Here is a 17,605-nt window from a genome sequence, read left to right as displayed (position 1 = left end):
TCCACGACTTCATGATGCTCGTAAAACCTCGAACCGTTGTTGTGTCTTTTTTGCCAAAGTGCACCTTGACTCAGACACTGTTTCAATGGGAGACGCCATGCAACCCAAAGCTGGCCCATAGAGGAAGGCTTCCAGAAGGAATCAGTAGCGCCTAATGCAGGAGGTGGGATCACTGGGAGGTGTTTGCCCCTGAGCGGGAAGGGATTCTCCTTGGCGGAGTGTGCCGTCACCACCTTGTTCCTGGCTGCTGCCGCTGAGATTTCAGCGGGATATTCCAGCAACATCTGACCTCTAGGATGAACCCCGACGACCCGAGGCGGCGAGACGATTGATATACCGTGTACGGCGCGGTGCAGCGACCCAACCGATCATGGATTTGTGACCTGCTGGAAAGAAGAAATTCATGACAGCTTTTATCGTAAAGGGGCCAGCAGTGTGGCTCAAAAAGGGGGATGGTTGGGAGGGCCAAGCCGATCTTTAACCCAGAGATGCAGAGGTGCAGAAATAGACAGGAATCGAAAACTGCAACCACACAGACCTCCCAAAGCTGCATTCTCTGGGTGATCCTTTTGCCGGACGTGGTAACCGCGCGATACGCTGTGTCTCGTGCGTGATGCTGCGTGTGAGGACTGATAGTTTCTGAGAGACTCATCCATGATCAAGCGGGGCAGGGCGTTGGCTGTGGGACGTAGTGTGCCCTATGTTTCGGGTTGGCGGTGCCGGCGTGTCTCTTGTTGATGCTGTGCGACCCCTGATGGCATCTGTTTCTGAACACAGCGTTGCAACTTTCTTTTGCAGAATCGTTGGGACCGAGCGAGGCAATAATAATAAGATTCAACAGAGAGTTGATGATGGGATGGGAAGGAGGCGGGAGCAGCTGAAGCCAAGCTAGGTCCACCGGGGACCCCGTGCGGCCGAAAGGAGAGACACCGTCCCGGGCCTGCAGACTGACAGCAGGTCAGAGCTCAGATGAACAAGACGAGACAAGACGACCCAATTCTTGACAGGTCGTACGGGTACCATCCATCCATGCTTGGTGACTTGAAGAAGGTCGCAATATCAGATCCCCATCACCCACACCGCAGCTATCCTTCTTCCCTTCCGCTATAATTCGGGCAAAACCTACGAAGTAATATCAGTCTTCTGACCATCTGCGGTTTGCATAAGAACTCCACCCGCCGCAGCCCCAGTCAATCAAATCCAACAGTGGGCTTCCCTGCTTGGCAATCCGTTCGAATCGGCGGCTCTCCCTTCACACATTTTGTTGTCAACCTCGAGCTATTAATAAGCCAGCAATAGGGAAACGGGGTCGATATTTACTCAAAACCTGCTTCAAACGCCCTGAAGCCCCAAAAAAGCCGTCACCAGGAAGAAACAGTGGAGAGAACCAACCCCGGGACCCAGTCTATCAACTGCACCTCAAAGGAGAAAGTCTTGGGCTCACAGCAACACACACGCCGTCGTGCAGGTGCTTGCATTCCTTTTTTCGGTTTTCGCGGCAACAGTGGAGCGAAACGAACGACAAGTAGAGGTTGATATCCTGGGCATCATCCCCTCAACCCCCTCAAACCCCCCCCCCCCCCCTCTCTCTCTTCTCCCATTCGCTTTCTCTGGGTGTTCACTTGACCACCAAGAATCCTTTCTCCCACACAAACCCCTGACTGTTTGCCTTCTCCCGAATTTCTCGAACACACACACCAACTCCCTGTTCTCTGCGTCATTCGGGAGCTCCGACCCAAACACGCACGAAATTTTTCAACAGCGCACCCCAGACTTTCCAGGTTGTCCAGGTTGCTCTCCATTTTCGCGAACGAAAGACGGCACATATAGTATCTCGATTTTGCTTCAAAAGACAGCTACTTAATACCTACCACATACGCCACCGGTTTTACCAGAGACAAATACAAATAAGTACACTCCGCGCGATCCCGCCCTTGCGTCCCCCTTTCCTTTCCGAGACTTCGGCAGCGACAGACCGAAAACCCCCCAAAAACGAGACATCATGGCGGAAAAACCGTCGGTGTTGATCATCGGCGGTCTTGGCTACATTGGCCGGTTCCTCGCCCAGCACATTCACAAAAGTAATCTCGCGTCCGACGTGCGCATCGTTGACAAGGTGCTCCCGCAGCTCGCGTGGTTGCCTTCAGAGTTTGAGGAAGCATGTGCCGGCGCCAAGTTTGTGCAGGCAGATGCGAGCAGAGAGCGTATGTCTTTCTCTAAACCTACCAAGCTTTTCTCGCATATATTGACCAGTTCAAACAGAATCGCTCCCTAGGATATTCGACCGCGCGGACGGGAAACAATTTGACTATGTGTTCAACTGCGGTGGAGAGACTCGCTATTCACAGGAGGATGAGGTGTACAAGCTGCGGTCGTTTGATTTGTCGCTGAATGTAGGAAGGGAAGCGGCGAAGAGAGGTGTCAAGTGCTTTGTCGAGTTGAGCACGGGGATGGTGTACAAGCCTGATTCGTCACCGAGTAAGGAGCAGGACAAGCTGAAGCCCTGGAGCAAGATTGCGGTTTTCAAGCTGCAGGCTGAGGAGGAGTTGGCCAAGATTGAGGGGTATGTTTTGTTGCTTTATGATCTTGTCTTGCTTTGGAACAGTGGCTAACGTGTTTGCAGCTTGAACCTCGTCATTGTGCGACTTGCCCATGTTTACGGCCCATATGCGTCTCAATGGGTCGCTACAGCTCTCTGCATGGCCAGGGTGTACAAGGCCCTCGAGTCAGAAATGAAGTGGCTGTGGACAAAGGACCTTCGCCAAAACACAGTGCACATTGACGATGTCTCGAGGGCTCTGTGGGCCATCACGGGTTGGTACACAGCTGGGAAGGCCAAGTGGGACGACGGCAAGATGGGCAAGGTGCCAACTTTTAACGTGGTCGACAAGGGAGTGACAACTCAGGGAACCATGGCTGATATTATCGGGGAGGTGTTCGGCATCAGCACGGGCTTCCAGGGATCGTTGATCAGCACATTCGCCAAGCTTAACCTCGACAGTGTTGTGGACGATGTCAACGATGAGCTTTTGGGACCGTGGGCTGATCTTCTTGCGGAAGCTGGGATCACCAGGCCGGGACCTCTGACGCCTTTCATGGAGAAGGAGCTATTGAAAGATACCGACTTGAGCATGGACGGCTCGAGGTTAGAAGAGGTGGTTGGGTTCACGTATGAGAAGCCCAAGATTTCGAAGGAGCTGGTGGAGGAGGTGATTGAGAGTTATAAGAAGATGAAATGGTGGCCTTGAGGAGTTCTTATATACCCTGGTGGATGTCCTGGAGTTGGGGAAGGGATGGTCTAGGATTCGTTTAAGAGAAACGGGGGAAAATACAACCCCAAGGCGTGTGATGGATGGGGTTCTTGGGAAATGTGACCTGGCCGTCACCGAGCGAGGGTTTGCGATGCGGAGCTAATGTATGGGGGAGGGAGAGGCGCATCTTGCCCCTAGGAGTTGGGAGGCTCGGGGGAGGCACGTCGAATGTAATACTAGGATATACCGACTCAGAATAATCTTTGTTTTCTTTTTAGTTTAGCGCTGTGGTCGGTAGGGGATCGAGAAGGGAAGGCAAGGCAAGGAACGGTTTAGGTTAATACTGCATGAGCTGGTGTTACAGCATATACTACTACTTACTACACTGGAATAATACTCAAAACATATCAAAGAGTTCAAACAATGGGCCTGAACTTCATCTTTGGATTACTGCACTGTTGTCAGCCACAGAAGGTGAAGCCAGCATTGGTCTTTCAACTGTCAAGAGCGCTTTCACGTGGAAAATGGAACCTCGGTGGTAGCACTATTTTTACCCCGCACTATTCATGGTGGGATTCTTGGCTTTGGTCTTGGTGAGCAGGAGGGAGGCGGGGAGGAGGGCCCGCTTCATTTCGAGCTGTCCTGATCATCAAGCATGAACCTGACCAGAGACCTGACGAACTAGGGGCCGGGACGTGGTGATTTCCCGTTCTTGAAGATGAAGTTGATACGCTTCAACACCTACATGTGTTGGGAAGTGATCCAGATAACTGGTTACATGCAAAGGCACAACCGCACGGGGACTCCCGAGAGGGTTCCTGAAAATAGCAGAAAGTTTATCTGGACGGGAAGAGTCGAGGTACGCGGTCCAGTGGATGTACCGCGTATACGATTTTGGCCAATATCAGCACCGTTTTCAGCGGCCGTCTGTCTGGCATTCTCCGGAGCGTGAAACTAGTCTGATAGTGTTGGTTCAATGTTTGGCATTTCGCTGAATCGGACTCGGAGGACATGCAATGCAAGTCTTGTCCCGGTCTGCCGGCCGCAGCAGCAAAGCATCAACCCAACCAAAGCAAGCAGCAAGCCTCACGCCTCACAAAACAAACCAAGCCATAGAGGCCACGAGGTCACGATCACAAAACGAGCTGCCAGAAGTCTCTTCCTCCCCCCCCAATCCCCGCGCCATGCAACGCTGCGTCATACTTAGGATCGCCCGCCGCGGCCGATATCCTCCAAACAGGGGATCCATCCGAAGCCAATGCTTCCCGCGTGCAAGCCTTGTCCTTGCGTTTTACTTGCGCATGCTTGTGAATATGTTAGAGCAGAAGCCAAAGTCACAACCTCGGCCGCCCAGACACGCAGGCCCCCAGTTTCATGAGAGCGCTCTGCTGCGACTCCCCGCCTTGTGACAAGCTTGGGTAGGTACCATATCTTACAACTCTACCCCACTAGCAGATGTACCAAGACCTTTAGCTAGTATAGATCGAAAGAAGGGGAAAGACCAGAGAGAGAGAGGGCTGGAGAAAGGTAGGAATATAATAAGAACCGAGTCCCTCTGTCTTTGTTGGGCCTTTTCCTGTCTCACATCCCATTCCATCTTTTCCATCTTACACCACACTACGTATACCCCCACACACTTGTGCTTCTCCCATTAAAGAACGCAAGCTTGCCTTGAACTACTCCAAATCTCCTCCATCACTTACACACCACAACATACACATACATACCGTTCAAAATGGCCGCTCCCGCCTCCAAGACCATTGGTGACCTCAATGGAAAGTGGGTTATGGTATGCTCGTCTATCCCCCTCTCTTTCCTTCAAACTTTTACTAAACGCCTCAAACTAGAACAAAACCCTTTCCACCCCCATCGAGCCCGGCCTCGCCCTCCAAGGCGTCGGCTGGATGACCCGCAAGATGGTCGGCCTCGCAACCGTGACCCTCGAAATCAAGCAGTTCTCCGCCCCCGCCTCCCCCCCGGCCGAGCCCTCGGCCACCCAGTTCACCCACGTCGAGATCGAGCAGACCGGCACCGGCGGCATGAAGGGCTCGACCGAGAAGCGCTGCCTCGACTACACCTTCCGCGACCACTCCGACTGGCTCTTCGGCCACGTCAAGGGCCAGTCCAAGTGGATCTCCACCGCCGAGATCACCGACGACTTCCTCAAGTCTGGCTGGATCGAGACCGACGCCGAAAAGGGCGGTCCCAACGGCGAGACTCACCTCCTCAGCTATGTCGAGAGCTACGATGCCGGGTGGACCGCCACTCAGATCTGGGGTTTCAAGGAGTGCAGCGATGGCAAGAGGAGGTATGCGAGAAATGTGGTGATTGCCAAGGGGAGCGAGAGGGTTGAGTTGCAGCTTTACTATGACTACCTTGAGTAAATCAAGGAGTGTCAGAAAGTAAAAGAAGAGAAGAAGGGTGGTAGATCGGCTTTGAGTACCAGGTAGTCTTGCACGCGAGTTTTGTACTGCAGGAGTTTTGTATCGCTAGTTTTTGTTTGCTACAAGTTGGAAAGCCCAAAGATCATCATCCCAAGTTAAAGCTACTACAGTACCTTTGTGCGTCTGGTGAAGTTTTCCAGATGCCTATTGCGCCCATGTACATCACTGCCTTCACCTATGGGCAAGAGAATAAATCCAAATGCGCGAGCTCCGAGGGGAATCTGAGCCCCCCTGTGTATGATAGCTTGGGTATTCTGTGCGAGATCAACCCCCCTCCCATTCCTAATCCCAATGCCCATTTTCCATGTTGAATGCCCCCCTGAATTTGCGACCACCTTCAACGCCAGTCCGTAATGAAAACCCTCTTCTGTTTCGTTGGCCCTCTCTTACATATCGCCTCCTCCACACCATCCCTTGTTCAGTCATTCTACGCAGGCCTTCTCTTGACAAACTCCTCCAAATCCTCCCTCGTCGCCACCCCCAAAACAAACCTCCTCCCGCTATCCGTAATCACGGCAAAATCCTGCTTCTGCCCGCCATTGTCCTTGCCCTCAAAGAACCCTTCCAACTCCTCGAGAGGAGTGTTCATGGTGATGACTGTGTACCGTGCCCCCTTGCGCTGGAACCTAATCATTGCCGATCTGATCTCATCTTCGGGTTTGCATTTCCCTGACTCGAGGAGGGATTGCAGGTGAGGGATGGAGATGTACCCCAAAAGGGCCCGGTTGGAGGAGGAGACGATGGTAAGGTGGGTGTAGTCGCGCTCAAAGGCGGAGAGGAGGGCGAGGGAGATGGGGTCGGAGGGGGTGAGGGAGAGGGCGGGGGGTGGGTCGAGGTCTTCTACTGTTGCCTATGGGATTGGGAGAGGGAAGGTTAGAGATGATGATGATGATAATGAGAGGGGAGGAAAATAGGAATTTTTACCCCGCGATACCGGGACGCCCACTTGGAGACGAATGGCTGTGATGGTTTAGACATTACGTCGGCCATTTTATGTTTATTGTAGGAATCGTTGCTAAATTTTCCGGGAGAAAAAAGGCTTCGGTGAAAGTCAAGTGTAGCGCCGAGAAAAAAAAAAAATGTTAATCGAAAGGTTGAGGTCACTCCGACATCTGTGTCAGTTCGTGGTCACCGGCGGTCAAGGTGGATGAGGTGAGCGTCAGAGAGACTGGAACGAGTCTTTGACAGTGGCCCGGGTGCTCCCTGCGGGCCAATCACATGTAATTAGCTAATGTGTGGGGGATACTTCAAGTGGCCAGTGCTTGTGTTTCCTGGGGTTAAACAAGAGCTATCCCTCTTTCTACAGGTGCTCATGTACAACGACGGGAGAAGATATCGTGATTTTATATGGTTAGAGGAGAAGCGGATATCGCCGGTGAAAGTCTCAGCAATGACTTGCTTCCTCAACTGCATTGCGACAGCGGGTCGAAAGTGTCAATCATACCAAGCAATCATAGGCATAGTCAGCCGTTATGGCTTCGCGATAAGCCGCGATAAAGTGGTTGGCTCTTGAAGCTGCCCCGCCAAACGACGTCACCGGTTTTGGGCTGTCAGAATCCGGGCAATGTCGTCACTTGACTGGCACTTTGCGATGTGAATGTTGAACGCTACTGGCTGAATTGGAGGATGGGATCCAGAAAGGTCGAACGGGAGAACCGGATAAAGCATCACAAATTCAAACTGAGAGTATCGCCAGGCATCTTGTAGCAGGTTTGAGCCATCTTGTAACCCTTCATCCGATCCCGACCTTTGCCGGCCAGCTCGGACTTTGTGTAACTGAGCCTTGCCTTCCTTGTTATTGACAGGCACGTTATTATCCTACCGTCTGATCCTTCCCGGATTCCGTCTCATCTTCTTAACTCCGGATTGCTGCATCTAAATATTCCCTCAATTGAGAGCTTCTACTCGGTAGCGATTTCGACCGTGTTGATCGATCAGATTTGATCCTCGTTTACATTTTCTTTCCTAGAATCTATTGCAATCTAATTATCGCAATCGGTACGTTTGCTTGACCTTGTGTGTTTGGTTACTGCATCCATCCAGCTTGGGCGCGGATGTCATGGATCGGAGCAGCTTCTCCTGTGTGCTTGGACTTGTCACTTACACCTTATTTTCTTGACACCAGGAACCCTCAAGATGGCGCCCCTATTCCCTGCGTTCGATACGCTCCAAAAGACCTTTGGTAGCGGTCCGACACCAAGCCCAACCAACTCACGAACTCCCCTCGAGGCTCGCCTCGATTTGTATCCTGCCTACTCCATTGCCGATGATGCGAAGAGCAAGGCGAAAAAGCTCAGCGAGGAAGCCAGCCGAGAATTCAATGCCGCCAGCAAGAAGGCTCAGTCTAAAACCGGCAGTATCGAGCTCTACTCTGGGAAATACTACGCTGCCTGCACATTCGGCGGCTTGCTGGCTTGTGTAAGTAACATGGTGGGAGCAATATTTGGAAGCGCAAGCTGACAAGCACCATGATTATAGGGTCTCACCCATACTGCAGTCACTCCCTTGGATCTTGTCAAGACTCGGCGCCAGATTGACTCCAAGCTCTATTCAGGAAATTTCCAGGCCTGGAGACATATCCTCCGAACCGACGGCTTCCGGGGCATCTTTGTCGGTTGGAGTCCAACCCTCGTTGGTTATTCGGCTCAGGGTGCGTTCAAGTACGGCTGGTATGAATACTTCAAGAAGACCTATGCCGACATTGCTGGCCCCGAGGCGGCTCACAAGTACAAGACTGCGTTGTACCTGTCTGCCTCGGCTTCGGCCGAGTTTCTGGCCGATATCGCGCTCTGCCCCTTTGAGGCCATCAAGGTTCGGATGCAGGGTACTATCCCGTCCCAGTATTCGGGTACACTCAACGGCCTGAGCACCATCACGGCTGCTGAAGGCGTCGGTGGCCTGTACAAGGGTCTCTACCCGTTGTGGGGAAGACAAATCCCCTATACTATGATGAAGTTCGCTTCCTTTGAGACCATTGTCGAAATGATCTACGCTCGCCTCCCTGGCCAGAAGAGTGATTACAGCAAGGGCGCGCAGACGGGAGTGGCCTTTGCTGGTGGTTACCTGGCAGGTATTCTTTGCGCCATCGTGTCTCATCCTGCCGACGTCATGGTCAGCAAGCTGAATGCCTACCGCAAGGCCGGTGAGGGATTCGGTGCTGTGACATCAAGAATTTACAAGGACATCGGCTTCAAGGGGCTTTGGAACGGCCTGCCAGTCAGAATCGTCATGATTGGTACCCTCACTGGTTTGCAGTGGATGATTTATGTGAGTTTTTGCGTCTTTCTGTCGAGGACCTGTGAATGTGCTTGCTGACCCCTGTTTCAGGACTCTTTCAAAATCTTCATGGGCTTGCCGACGACGGGTGGTGCTGCGCCGCCCGAGGACGACCAGCACTCTTGAATGATGGCATTCTGAGGAAGATGACGGTAGTATAGTTAAGCGGGTTGGGTGTTTTCAACGCAAGGAGTCGACGTAGCAGGCCTGTTCCTTGTTGCTTTCCGTGTATTCGTTTTTAGTTCGTGGTGTTTTATCGAAAAGGGATTGGTTGCTGTTAGTCGGTTTCATTCTGCTATTATGTGGTAGCCAGTCGGTGTTAATGTCGCATTTCATCAAAAACATGACGAGAGCCAGTGACGGATTATGCCGAAATATATGTTCAGAAGTGAGGCTGAGTAGTGGAGGTGGTGTGTTTGATACGCGTAATAGGTTCGTAGGCTGCCTGGGAACGAGTTCTTGAGATGGTCCCCCCTTACGCGCGTAGGGCTTCACAGTGCACACAGTGCGGTTTTATACGTGGTAGCCCCTGAAACATGCCACCCAACGGCGCACCACCAACCGTTCCAGGGCTCCGGAACAAGCCGCTGAATGGGTCGGCACTGTGCGCAGGAGTGATAGGCCCGCTCCCGCTCTATGCCCCGCCACACTTACACTCGCTGCGTCATCCAACGAACACTGCATCAAAGCAACAACGCAGAGCCCGTGGAGCGGAGACGGGGCTCAACTGCGTAGGCTCCGTCTCCGCGTATAGCTTTGATGGTTTGTATGGCTGTGGCTAGACCCGACCGTAGCGCCCGGTGTTTGGGCATGACATCGGTCAGGTAGGACCTCGAGAAATGTGAACTCTTTCCCTGTATATGTACTTTTTTCCTCATCCCGTCCCGTTTCATCAAGACACTGCTCGCTTTCTTCGTGGAAAAAGTACCTTGCTTGTGCATCATCTTCTCAGCCTGCCCCTTCTTACAACATCTGCCTTCCCTCGACCATCTCTCTCGTTGGTCAGCACCTCACGAGCAACAAATCAAATACCACACCCGGGAAGGACTTTTGAACCCGACGGACCGGACCACTACGTTCACCTCTCCCTCTTCCTTTCAGCGTCGCCCTGCCTGTCTTACCTAACCTCCCACACCTTACACAAGACAGACATAGCCTACGACCCATATACCAGCTTGCTGTCGTCAGCATTCCTTTCTCACTTTCCTACTGTTTTCGAAGCCGAATCCCCAAGACAAAGATACTTGGAATACAACTGGTCGAGTTCGCTATCCGCAGACAGTTGTACCTGTCACTCTCACACTCATCATCGCCAATACCATGACAGGCAACGACAATCCCGGCCGTCCCGGGCCACCACCAGTACCGCCTAGATCACCTTCCAGACTGTCTAGACAGCGGTTGTCTTCACAGCCGCAACAGTCAGAAGCTCAGCAGCCACCGTCAGACGGCCCGCGTAGGACAAACGCAATCCCAACCCATGAAGATCTCATGGCAGGCGAGGACGAGAACCTGGATGTAGCCCCCCCCGCTTACGGAGAAGGCGAGCACCATGATCAGCTACAGCTCTCGCAAAACGGATTCGCTGCCGACGCTGCTGTAACTTGTGAGTATCACAATTTACCCTCGCCCATGCCCGCCCGATTCCATTCCTACTTACACCCCTTTTGCGATCCTCTTTCTTCTTGACCGCTACCCAGAATCCCTTCTTAACCTACCTCTGTACCATATTACCTATGTCATCGCGTGGATATACGTAATCTCTTGCCAGCCGACTAACACCATGACCGTTGAAGCCACTGGCCGCGTCTCAATCCATTTGCTGGAGAAGAACCGGCGCTTGTCTACGCTTCTTGCGCCTGCGATAGCCAAGAGGTCAAAACCCCCTCCTTTGCCCCCCTTGCCTTCTGGTCCCCTTCCTCCGCCGTATATCCCCCCTAACCTTGGTGGTCTGCCGGGACAGACGCCGCCCCCAAAGCTTAACGTTGTTATTCAGATTGTCGGGTCAAGAGGTGATGTCCAGCCTTTTATTGCGCTGGGCTTGGTCCTGAGGGATACATATGGCCACAGGGTCCGGATCGCCACGCATGGGACGTTTAAGAAGTTCGTCGAGGAGAATGGCCTCGAGTTTTTTGACATTGGGGGGGACCCGGCGGAGCTGATGGCGTTTATGGTGAAGCATCCAGGGTTGATGCCTGGCTTCGAGGCCTTGAGGCAGGGGGAGATCAGGAGGAGGAGGAAGGGGGTGGAGGAGATGCTGGAGGGGTGCTGGAGGAGCTGTATCACGCAGGGCGGGGAGGGGGATAGGCCGTTCGTGGCGGACGCGATCATTGCAAACCCGCCGAGCTTTGCGCATGTGCATATTGCGGAGAAGTTGGGGGTGCCGGTGCATGTCATGTTTACGTGAGTACTTTACTGGGACTGAATGGGAGAGGGGTTTGCTAACAGGTGGGAATAGGATGCCGTGGACACCGACAAGGGCGTTTCCTCATCCGCTGGCGGATATCATTGCTACCAACGCGGATGATGTCCTAACCAATTATGTTTCCTATACCCTGGTTGAGATGATGACTTGGCAGGGGCTGGGAGATGTGATCAACCGGTTTAGGACAAACGTCCTGGACTTGGAGAGCTTGAGCTTGCTTTGGGCTCCGGGGTTGATTTCGCGGATGAGGATACCGACTACGTACTGCTGGTCACCAGCTCTCATTCCCAAGCCAGCGGATTGGGGTGAGGAGGTGTCAGTGTCGGGGTTCTTCTTTCTGAACCTTGAGTCTGGGTACGAGCCTGACCCGACGTTAAAGGCATTCCTGGATGCTGGACCGCCGCCGGTATACATCGGTTTTGGGTCGATTGTCGTCGATGACCCTGATGCGCTGACCAAGACGATCTTTGATGCCGTCAAGCGCACTGGGGTGAGGGCTTTGGTATCAAAGGGATGGGGTGGCATCGGAGGAGATGCACTGAGCCTTCCGGAGAATGTCTTCATGCTCGGGAACTGTCCTCACGACTGGCTGTTCAAGAAGGTGGCGGCCGTGGTACATCACGGAGGTGCGGGGACCACAGCAGCGGGCATCAACGCTGGCAAGCCGACCGTCGTTGTGCCTTTCTTTGGAGACCAGATCTTCTGGGGCAACATGATTGCTAGGTCTGGTGCTGGGCCAGCACCAATTCCGTTCAAGACTTTGACAGCCGAGAACCTCGCGGCTGCTATTGAGAAGTGCTTGGAGCCGGGTACACAGACCAAGGCGAAGGAGCTCGGACAGAAGATCAGGGCGGAGAAGGGGGCTGATGTGGGTGGCAAGACGTTCCATCAGTTCTTGAATACTGACAACATGAGATGCTCGCTTGCGCCGAGTCGGGTTGCTGTTTGGAGGGTGAGGAGGACGCATGTCAGGTTGAGTGCGCTGGCGGCGGCGGTGTTGGTTAGGGAGGGATGGCTGAAGTATACGGATCTCAAGCTGTAAGCTTCCTTCCACCTTCATTTGTTATTGAGGATATCTTGCTAACATTTCACCAGACATCGCTCGGTAGAACATGACACAGACGAGCAGCCCTGGGACCCTGTCTCAGCAGCCACCGCGGCACTCGTTGGAGACTTCAGTGCCTTGACCTTGGCCGTGGCCGATTTCCCCAGAGAAGTCTTCAAAGGTGCCAAAGAAAACAAAAAGGCCAAGGAAAAGAGCAGCAACAGTGAAGCCTCGAGCTCCAGGTCAACAATCGTCGGCGACAGAAACAGCGTCCTTGTTGATGATGCAGCCTCCATCTCAGCCACCACCATCTCACCCAGCTCCTCTCATCAACGAACCACCTCCCACGCCGCCGACGCAGCCAGCATCAGCTCCAACTCTACCACTCCCACCGCCTTCACCAGAATCGACACCGGCACCGGGACCGACACCTCCTCCAAGCTCTCCCCTCCCCCAACCCGAGCATCGGGCTCAAGCTCCCCCACCCGCGAACCCTTCAACCTCGACCTTGCGGTAGGAGCAGGCAAAGGCGCCATGCGCATCCTAGGCGTGGGCGCAAAGGTCCACACCAACTTCTGCCTGGGCGTCGCCCGCGGCTTTCGCAACGCACCAAAGCTCTATCACGATGAGACAGTCCGTCCAGTGGAGAAGGTCACCGGTTTCAGCTCCGGCGTCCGCGTAGCTGGCAAGGAGTTCAGCCTGGGTGTCTATGATGGCGTCTCTGGCCTCTTTACCCAGCCCTGGAAAGGCGCACAGAAGGAAGGCCCCGTTGGCCTGGTCAAGGGTTTTGGCAAGGGAGTAGGCGGGTTCTTCCTCAAGAACTCGGCTGCCTTGTGGTCGATCCCGGCGTATTTCTCCCAGGGAGTGCAAGTTCAGATGAGGAAGAGTTACTTCTCCAAGACGGAGGTGATGGGGTACATCATTGCCAGTCGGGCCAAGCAAGGGGAGGAGGACCTCGAGTTCTCGACCGAGGAGGAGAGGAGGGATATCTTGGCGAGATGGAGGGAGATGAGGCAGGATGGGCATGATTTGAAGGGGTTGTACTCCCGGTATAAAGATATCAAGAATGAGGATAGGGAGTTGAGCGGCGAGGGCAGAAGCAATAACAAGGAGGAAGAGCCAAAGACGGGATGGCTCAGGACGAGGGGGTTGAGTTTTGATAAGAGAAAGGAGTTGCATAGACAAAAGGAGGAGTGGAGGAGGACGCATCAGGGAGGAGCGGCGTCGCCGATGTCACCTGGGGATGTGACGCCTCCGGAGAGGGGGATGAGCAGAGGGAGTGGGAGCTCTAGCACGAACAATATGCTGATGGCGCTGGATGATCATGAGGCTATTGAGGCTGCGATTCGGGAGTCGGTGCAGAGGACTTCGAATGGAAATCCGGAGGAGGATGCGGCGATTGAGCAACTGGTTAGGGCGAGTGTTATGGGGATGAGGAGGCAGGCGGCGGAGAGGGCGTTGGCGGCTGCGGAGAACCAGGCTGTGGACAATCGGGGAGCCTCTGGGCAGAATACACCCCCCGAGAGGCCGCCGCAGTTCGACGCTGGGTGGCCGGTGGATTTCAAGGGGAATTATATCTCTGATGAGGAGTTCACCAACATCACGGATGAGGAATACCAAGCTTTGATCGAAGAGGCGGTGAGGCAGAGCTTGATGGAGGAGCAGGCTGATCAGCGGGGGCAGTCGTATCAGCCCTATTATGCTGATGAGAAGGCGGCCTTGAGGAATCTGCAGAGGAAGCCTGTGCCGAGTCCCCGAGATGAAGCGTTTGAGCTGCCGGGGAACAGTGGCGGCACGCCTCCTCAGCGAAACAGCAATGACCGTGACGACGAAGAGGAGCAACTTCGCCGAGCTCTGGAGGAGTCAGAGAAGGAGTTTAGAAAAGACAAGGAGAAGCTCCAGCGGCAGATGACGGAAGAGGAGATTGTGCTCGAGTATGTCAAGAAACAGAGCTTGCAGGAGGAGGAGTTTAAGCGGGCGACGCGGCAGAGCGGATCGCGGGAGGGGAAGGGGAAGGATGTTTCCGAGTCGTGGGAGGTGTTGAATGAGTATTCGGATGAGGACGATGAAGATTTGAAGAGGGCGTTGGAGGAGAGCTTGAGGATGGCGAATAAGGGGAGAGACGGAGGGCCGTCTGCTTGAGTTTTGGGGGGGTCATGAAGAATGTAGAGATTGGCATGGGAAGGGGGGAAAAGGGTTTTGTTGAAAAGATGCATAGAAAATAGCGATAGAAATACCCCGATTTCTTTAATTTTCCCCCCATTGTTTTGCCTTGTTTATTATTCTATAGCAAACAATCAATCCACTTTGTCTCTAAACATAAAACCACCCCCTCTCAGTTATCACCCTCCTCCTCCCCCCTCACAACATCCATCACCCCAGCACCATTATCCCACCCCTTTGTCACTTTATACCTCGTAATCCGCCAGCCATTCCCCCCCTCCCGTTCCAAACTCTCAAACCTCTCCACCTCGGCCTCCAGCAACCCCCCGTTCTGGATTAGTTTTGGCCCCTTCCCATCCTTAGGGACTAAATTCCCAGCCACCTGTGCACACACCTTTACTGTTGTCGGCCTGGAGGAATCGGGACCAGGCTGGGGGAGGTCGGGAAGGATAATACCGGTAGTCACGTGCTGAGAGGAGGAGTAGACCTCGATGAGGGGGGCGAGATGGTTGTGCACCCAGTCGTGGGAGGAGATTGTGAGGGGGGTGCCGCCGAGGAGGGAGGTGTAATCTATGGTAAGGTTGGGGGCGTAGACTTCGTTGAGGAGTGGGGGGAGGGTTTTTAGATCGTAGTAGAGGGGCTGAGAGGGTGGAGCGGTGGTTAGCGGAGGGAAAGGGGGTAAGGAGTGGAGCATGAGTTGGGGTGGTTAAAGGGTGGAAAAGGGGGAGTGTGGTAATGTGGTAAAGGGGGAAAAGTGAAGGAGTGTTTTGGCAGGAGCAATGTTCCTGGGAAGGAGCAATGGGTATAGGTGCAATGCAGGGAAGGTGCAGACGTGATTCTTGGGAAGGTGCAAGGACAGGAAGGTGCGTGGTAGGAAGGTGGGGTAGTGGTAGGAAGGTGCAGTGGTAAGAAGGTGCAGTAGGAGGGTGGAAGGAAGGAAGGTACAGTGGCGGGAAAGAGCGAGGGGGGCATGGGAGAACATACCACTTTGAGAATCACCTCCTCAATATTAGATCTATCGAGGAGAAATTGGGTGACGGTGTAAGTCATTGTGGACAAGCAAAGCTATGAAGCCTTCTGACTGGATGTTGAGGTGTGCAAGCTTCTTGGGAATGTCCAAGTGGTAGAATAGCTGACGGTTGAATGTGAGATGGCTTCGATACAATGAGAAATATTCAGCATGAGCAGTTGAGATGGTCATATTTATGTTTCTTCAGATACCACTTTATGGAGATGTCAACCACTTAACTCCGAGATGCCATGCAAGTCGAGGCTATTCGGCAGAAAAGTCACCCCGCCGGTGATTTTGAACAGTTGCTCCGGGGATTATTGCAGCGCCAGATCGGGCAATCGCACTGTAAGTTGAGCGCTCTGATTGGCTGAGTTGTCCCCTGGAGCAATTCCAACAGCTTCACACGGCCCCGACATGCACTTTTGCTTATTAACCCCGCGGCTCTCTCTCAAAGGGGTACGTGCTCAAGCTCATATGAACTCATCATGGCGTTCATCTGAAGCAACATATAAACAACCCATCAGCCCTCTCCTTACCTCATCAACCACACTTCTTCCACTGCAGTTCATCGCCTTTTCTTTTCTCCTTCATATATTTTCTCCTCTTCTTGAGACTGACACCACATCACCAGCACTCAAACACAATGACATCAATAGAAGCGCCCATTCTCATCCTGGGCGGCACAGGCACCGTCGGCTCCCGCATAGCCTCCCAGCTCGCCTCCCAAGGAATTCCCACCCTCATCGCCTCCCGCAACCCCCCTCCATCATCTTCCCTTTCCCACGTCAACTTCGACTGGGACGATCCCTACACCTGGGAGCCCATCTTCCTCAGTAAGACAAACAGCACCGAAGGCACCACCACCGAACCTGAACAAGCCCAACAGTCCTCCAAACCCCAACCCGCCCCCCAGCCAATCAAGTCAGTCTACCTCGTCGCCCCCCCATCCCTCTCAGGCGACCGCCCCATGATTGAGTTCATCGACTTTGCCCGTTCCCGAGGTGTGCACAGGTTCATCCTCCAGTCTGCGTCCAGCATCGAAGCTGGTGGGCCCTTGATGGGCAAAGTCCACGCTTATCTCCGGGAGTTGGGGCAAAGAGGGGATGTGGAGTGGGGGGTGTTGAGGCCGACCTGGTTTCAGCAGAATATTGCTGAGCAGCCTACTCACAAGGAGTCGATCAGGAGTGAGAGCAAGATTTACAGCGCGACCGAGGATGGAAAGATTCCGTGGGTGAGTGCGGATGATATTGCGAGCGTGGCGGTGAGGGCGTTGACGGGGGAGGAGGCGCCGAATACGGAGTGGATGGTGTTGGGGCCGGAGCTGTTGAGTTATGATGAGGTATGTGATATGCAACTGAACAAATGCGAGGGGGAAGGGGGTTTGCTAATAGGTGGAAAACAGATTGCGGAAATACTTACCGAGGTGCTGGGGAGGAAGATTGTTCATGTTGACCTATCGTCTGCTGAGCTTGAGAAGAGACACGCACGGTTTGGGATGCCGGAGGAGTACGCGAGGATGATGAGTGCGATGGACACGGCAATCAAGTTTGGGGCCGAGAATAGGACGAATGATGTGATTTTTAGTGTGACGGGGACGGCGCCGAAGAAGTTTAGGGATTATGCTATGAGTGTGAAGGATGTGTGGGAGACGAGGATGGAAGGTATGGGTCTTGAGGGGAAGGCGTGAGAGTGGTTTTGGAACAGTAATGGCACAGTATAAGTTTATGGGTGGTAATTCGACGGTATGATCAATATGCTTGACTTGGCAAATCGGGCGTGTCTATGAGGTCTAGAAGAGCCCCTTCCCGGATTTAGGATCGCGTTTCGGGGAATATACCAAATGTGAACCTGAACAAGGGCATTACGATAGGTGTTTCAACATCGTCAATTCCAGTGTCTAGTTAGTAAGAGATATCCGCGGTTATCTTTTGATCATTCTGTAATTAACTCCATCAGGGACTATACACGCAAACATTATAAATTATTCCC

At 53.4% G+C, this 17,605-nt stretch overlaps 7 protein-coding genes across 7 annotated transcripts; 5 read left to right on the top strand and 2 right to left on the bottom strand.

Moving 5' to 3' along the window:
* The first annotated feature begins 162 nt into the window (after positions 1–162).
* QC763_106860 (uncharacterized protein) lies at positions 163–3,735 on the top strand. Its single transcript, XM_062907264.1, has 3 exons — positions 163–2,204; positions 2,263–2,563; positions 2,624–3,735. Exons 1-3 carry the CDS (start codon positions 2,003–2,005, stop codon positions 3,246–3,248), a joined length of 1,128 nt encoding a protein of 375 aa, XP_062770195.1. The 5' UTR covers positions 163–2,002; the 3' UTR covers positions 3,249–3,735.
* Positions 3,736–4,373: 638 nt separating this feature from the next.
* On the top strand, positions 4,374–5,799 carry QC763_106850 (uncharacterized protein). The gene is made up of 2 exons (XM_062907263.1): positions 4,374–5,040; positions 5,099–5,799. Exons 1-2 carry the CDS (start codon positions 4,987–4,989, stop codon positions 5,633–5,635), a joined length of 591 nt encoding a protein of 196 aa, XP_062770194.1. The 5' UTR covers positions 4,374–4,986; the 3' UTR covers positions 5,636–5,799.
* Positions 5,800–5,845: 46 nt separating this feature from the next.
* QC763_106840 (uncharacterized protein) lies at positions 5,846–7,361 on the bottom strand. Its single transcript, XM_062907262.1, has 2 exons — positions 6,620–7,361; positions 5,846–6,545 (listed from the first exon to the last, which is right to left on the bottom strand). Exons 1-2 carry the CDS (start codon positions 6,683–6,685, stop codon positions 6,123–6,125), a joined length of 489 nt encoding a protein of 162 aa, XP_062770193.1. The 5' UTR covers positions 6,686–7,361; the 3' UTR covers positions 5,846–6,122.
* On the top strand, positions 6,739–9,378 carry PIC2 (Cu/Pi carrier). The gene is made up of 4 exons (XM_062907261.1): positions 6,739–7,693; positions 7,821–8,113; positions 8,174–8,962; positions 9,023–9,378. Exons 2-4 carry the CDS (start codon positions 7,832–7,834, stop codon positions 9,095–9,097), a joined length of 1,146 nt encoding a protein of 381 aa, XP_062770192.1. The 5' UTR covers positions 6,739–7,693; positions 7,821–7,831; the 3' UTR covers positions 9,098–9,378.
* A 474-nt stretch (positions 9,379–9,852) lies between these two features.
* QC763_106820 (uncharacterized protein) lies at positions 9,853–14,770 on the top strand. The gene is made up of 3 exons (XM_062907260.1): positions 9,853–11,374; positions 11,430–12,434; positions 12,492–14,770. The coding sequence occupies exons 1-3, from the start codon at positions 10,755–10,757 to the stop codon at positions 14,581–14,583; spliced, it is 3,717 nt and encodes a 1,238-aa protein (XP_062770191.1). The 5' UTR covers positions 9,853–10,754; the 3' UTR covers positions 14,584–14,770.
* Positions 14,771–14,776: 6 nt separating this feature from the next.
* On the bottom strand, positions 14,777–15,837 carry QC763_106815 (uncharacterized protein; the record flags this gene model as incomplete). Its single annotated transcript, XM_062907259.1, has 2 exons — positions 15,589–15,837; positions 14,777–15,244 (listed from the first exon to the last, which is right to left on the bottom strand). Exons 1-2 carry the CDS (start codon positions 15,652–15,654, stop codon positions 14,777–14,779), a joined length of 534 nt encoding a protein of 177 aa, XP_062770190.1. The 5' UTR covers positions 15,655–15,837.
* A 145-nt stretch (positions 15,838–15,982) lies between these two features.
* Positions 15,983–17,477, top strand: QC763_106810 (uncharacterized protein). The gene is made up of 2 exons (XM_062907258.1): positions 15,983–16,955; positions 17,019–17,477. Exons 1-2 carry the CDS (start codon positions 16,260–16,262, stop codon positions 17,301–17,303), a joined length of 981 nt encoding a protein of 326 aa, XP_062770189.1. The 5' UTR covers positions 15,983–16,259; the 3' UTR covers positions 17,304–17,477.
* The last annotated feature ends 128 nt before the right edge of the window (positions 17,478–17,605 follow it).

The sequence above is a fragment of the Podospora pseudopauciseta genome, chromosome 1 (genome assembly GCF_035222475.1).
Source record: "Podospora pseudopauciseta strain CBS 411.78 chromosome 1, whole genome shotgun sequence".
In the NCBI taxonomy this organism is placed as follows: Eukaryota; Fungi; Ascomycota; class Sordariomycetes; order Sordariales; family Podosporaceae; genus Podospora; species Podospora pseudopauciseta.
Note: the sequence above shows the minus strand (reverse complement) of the source record. Positions and strands in the feature narration are given on the sequence as shown.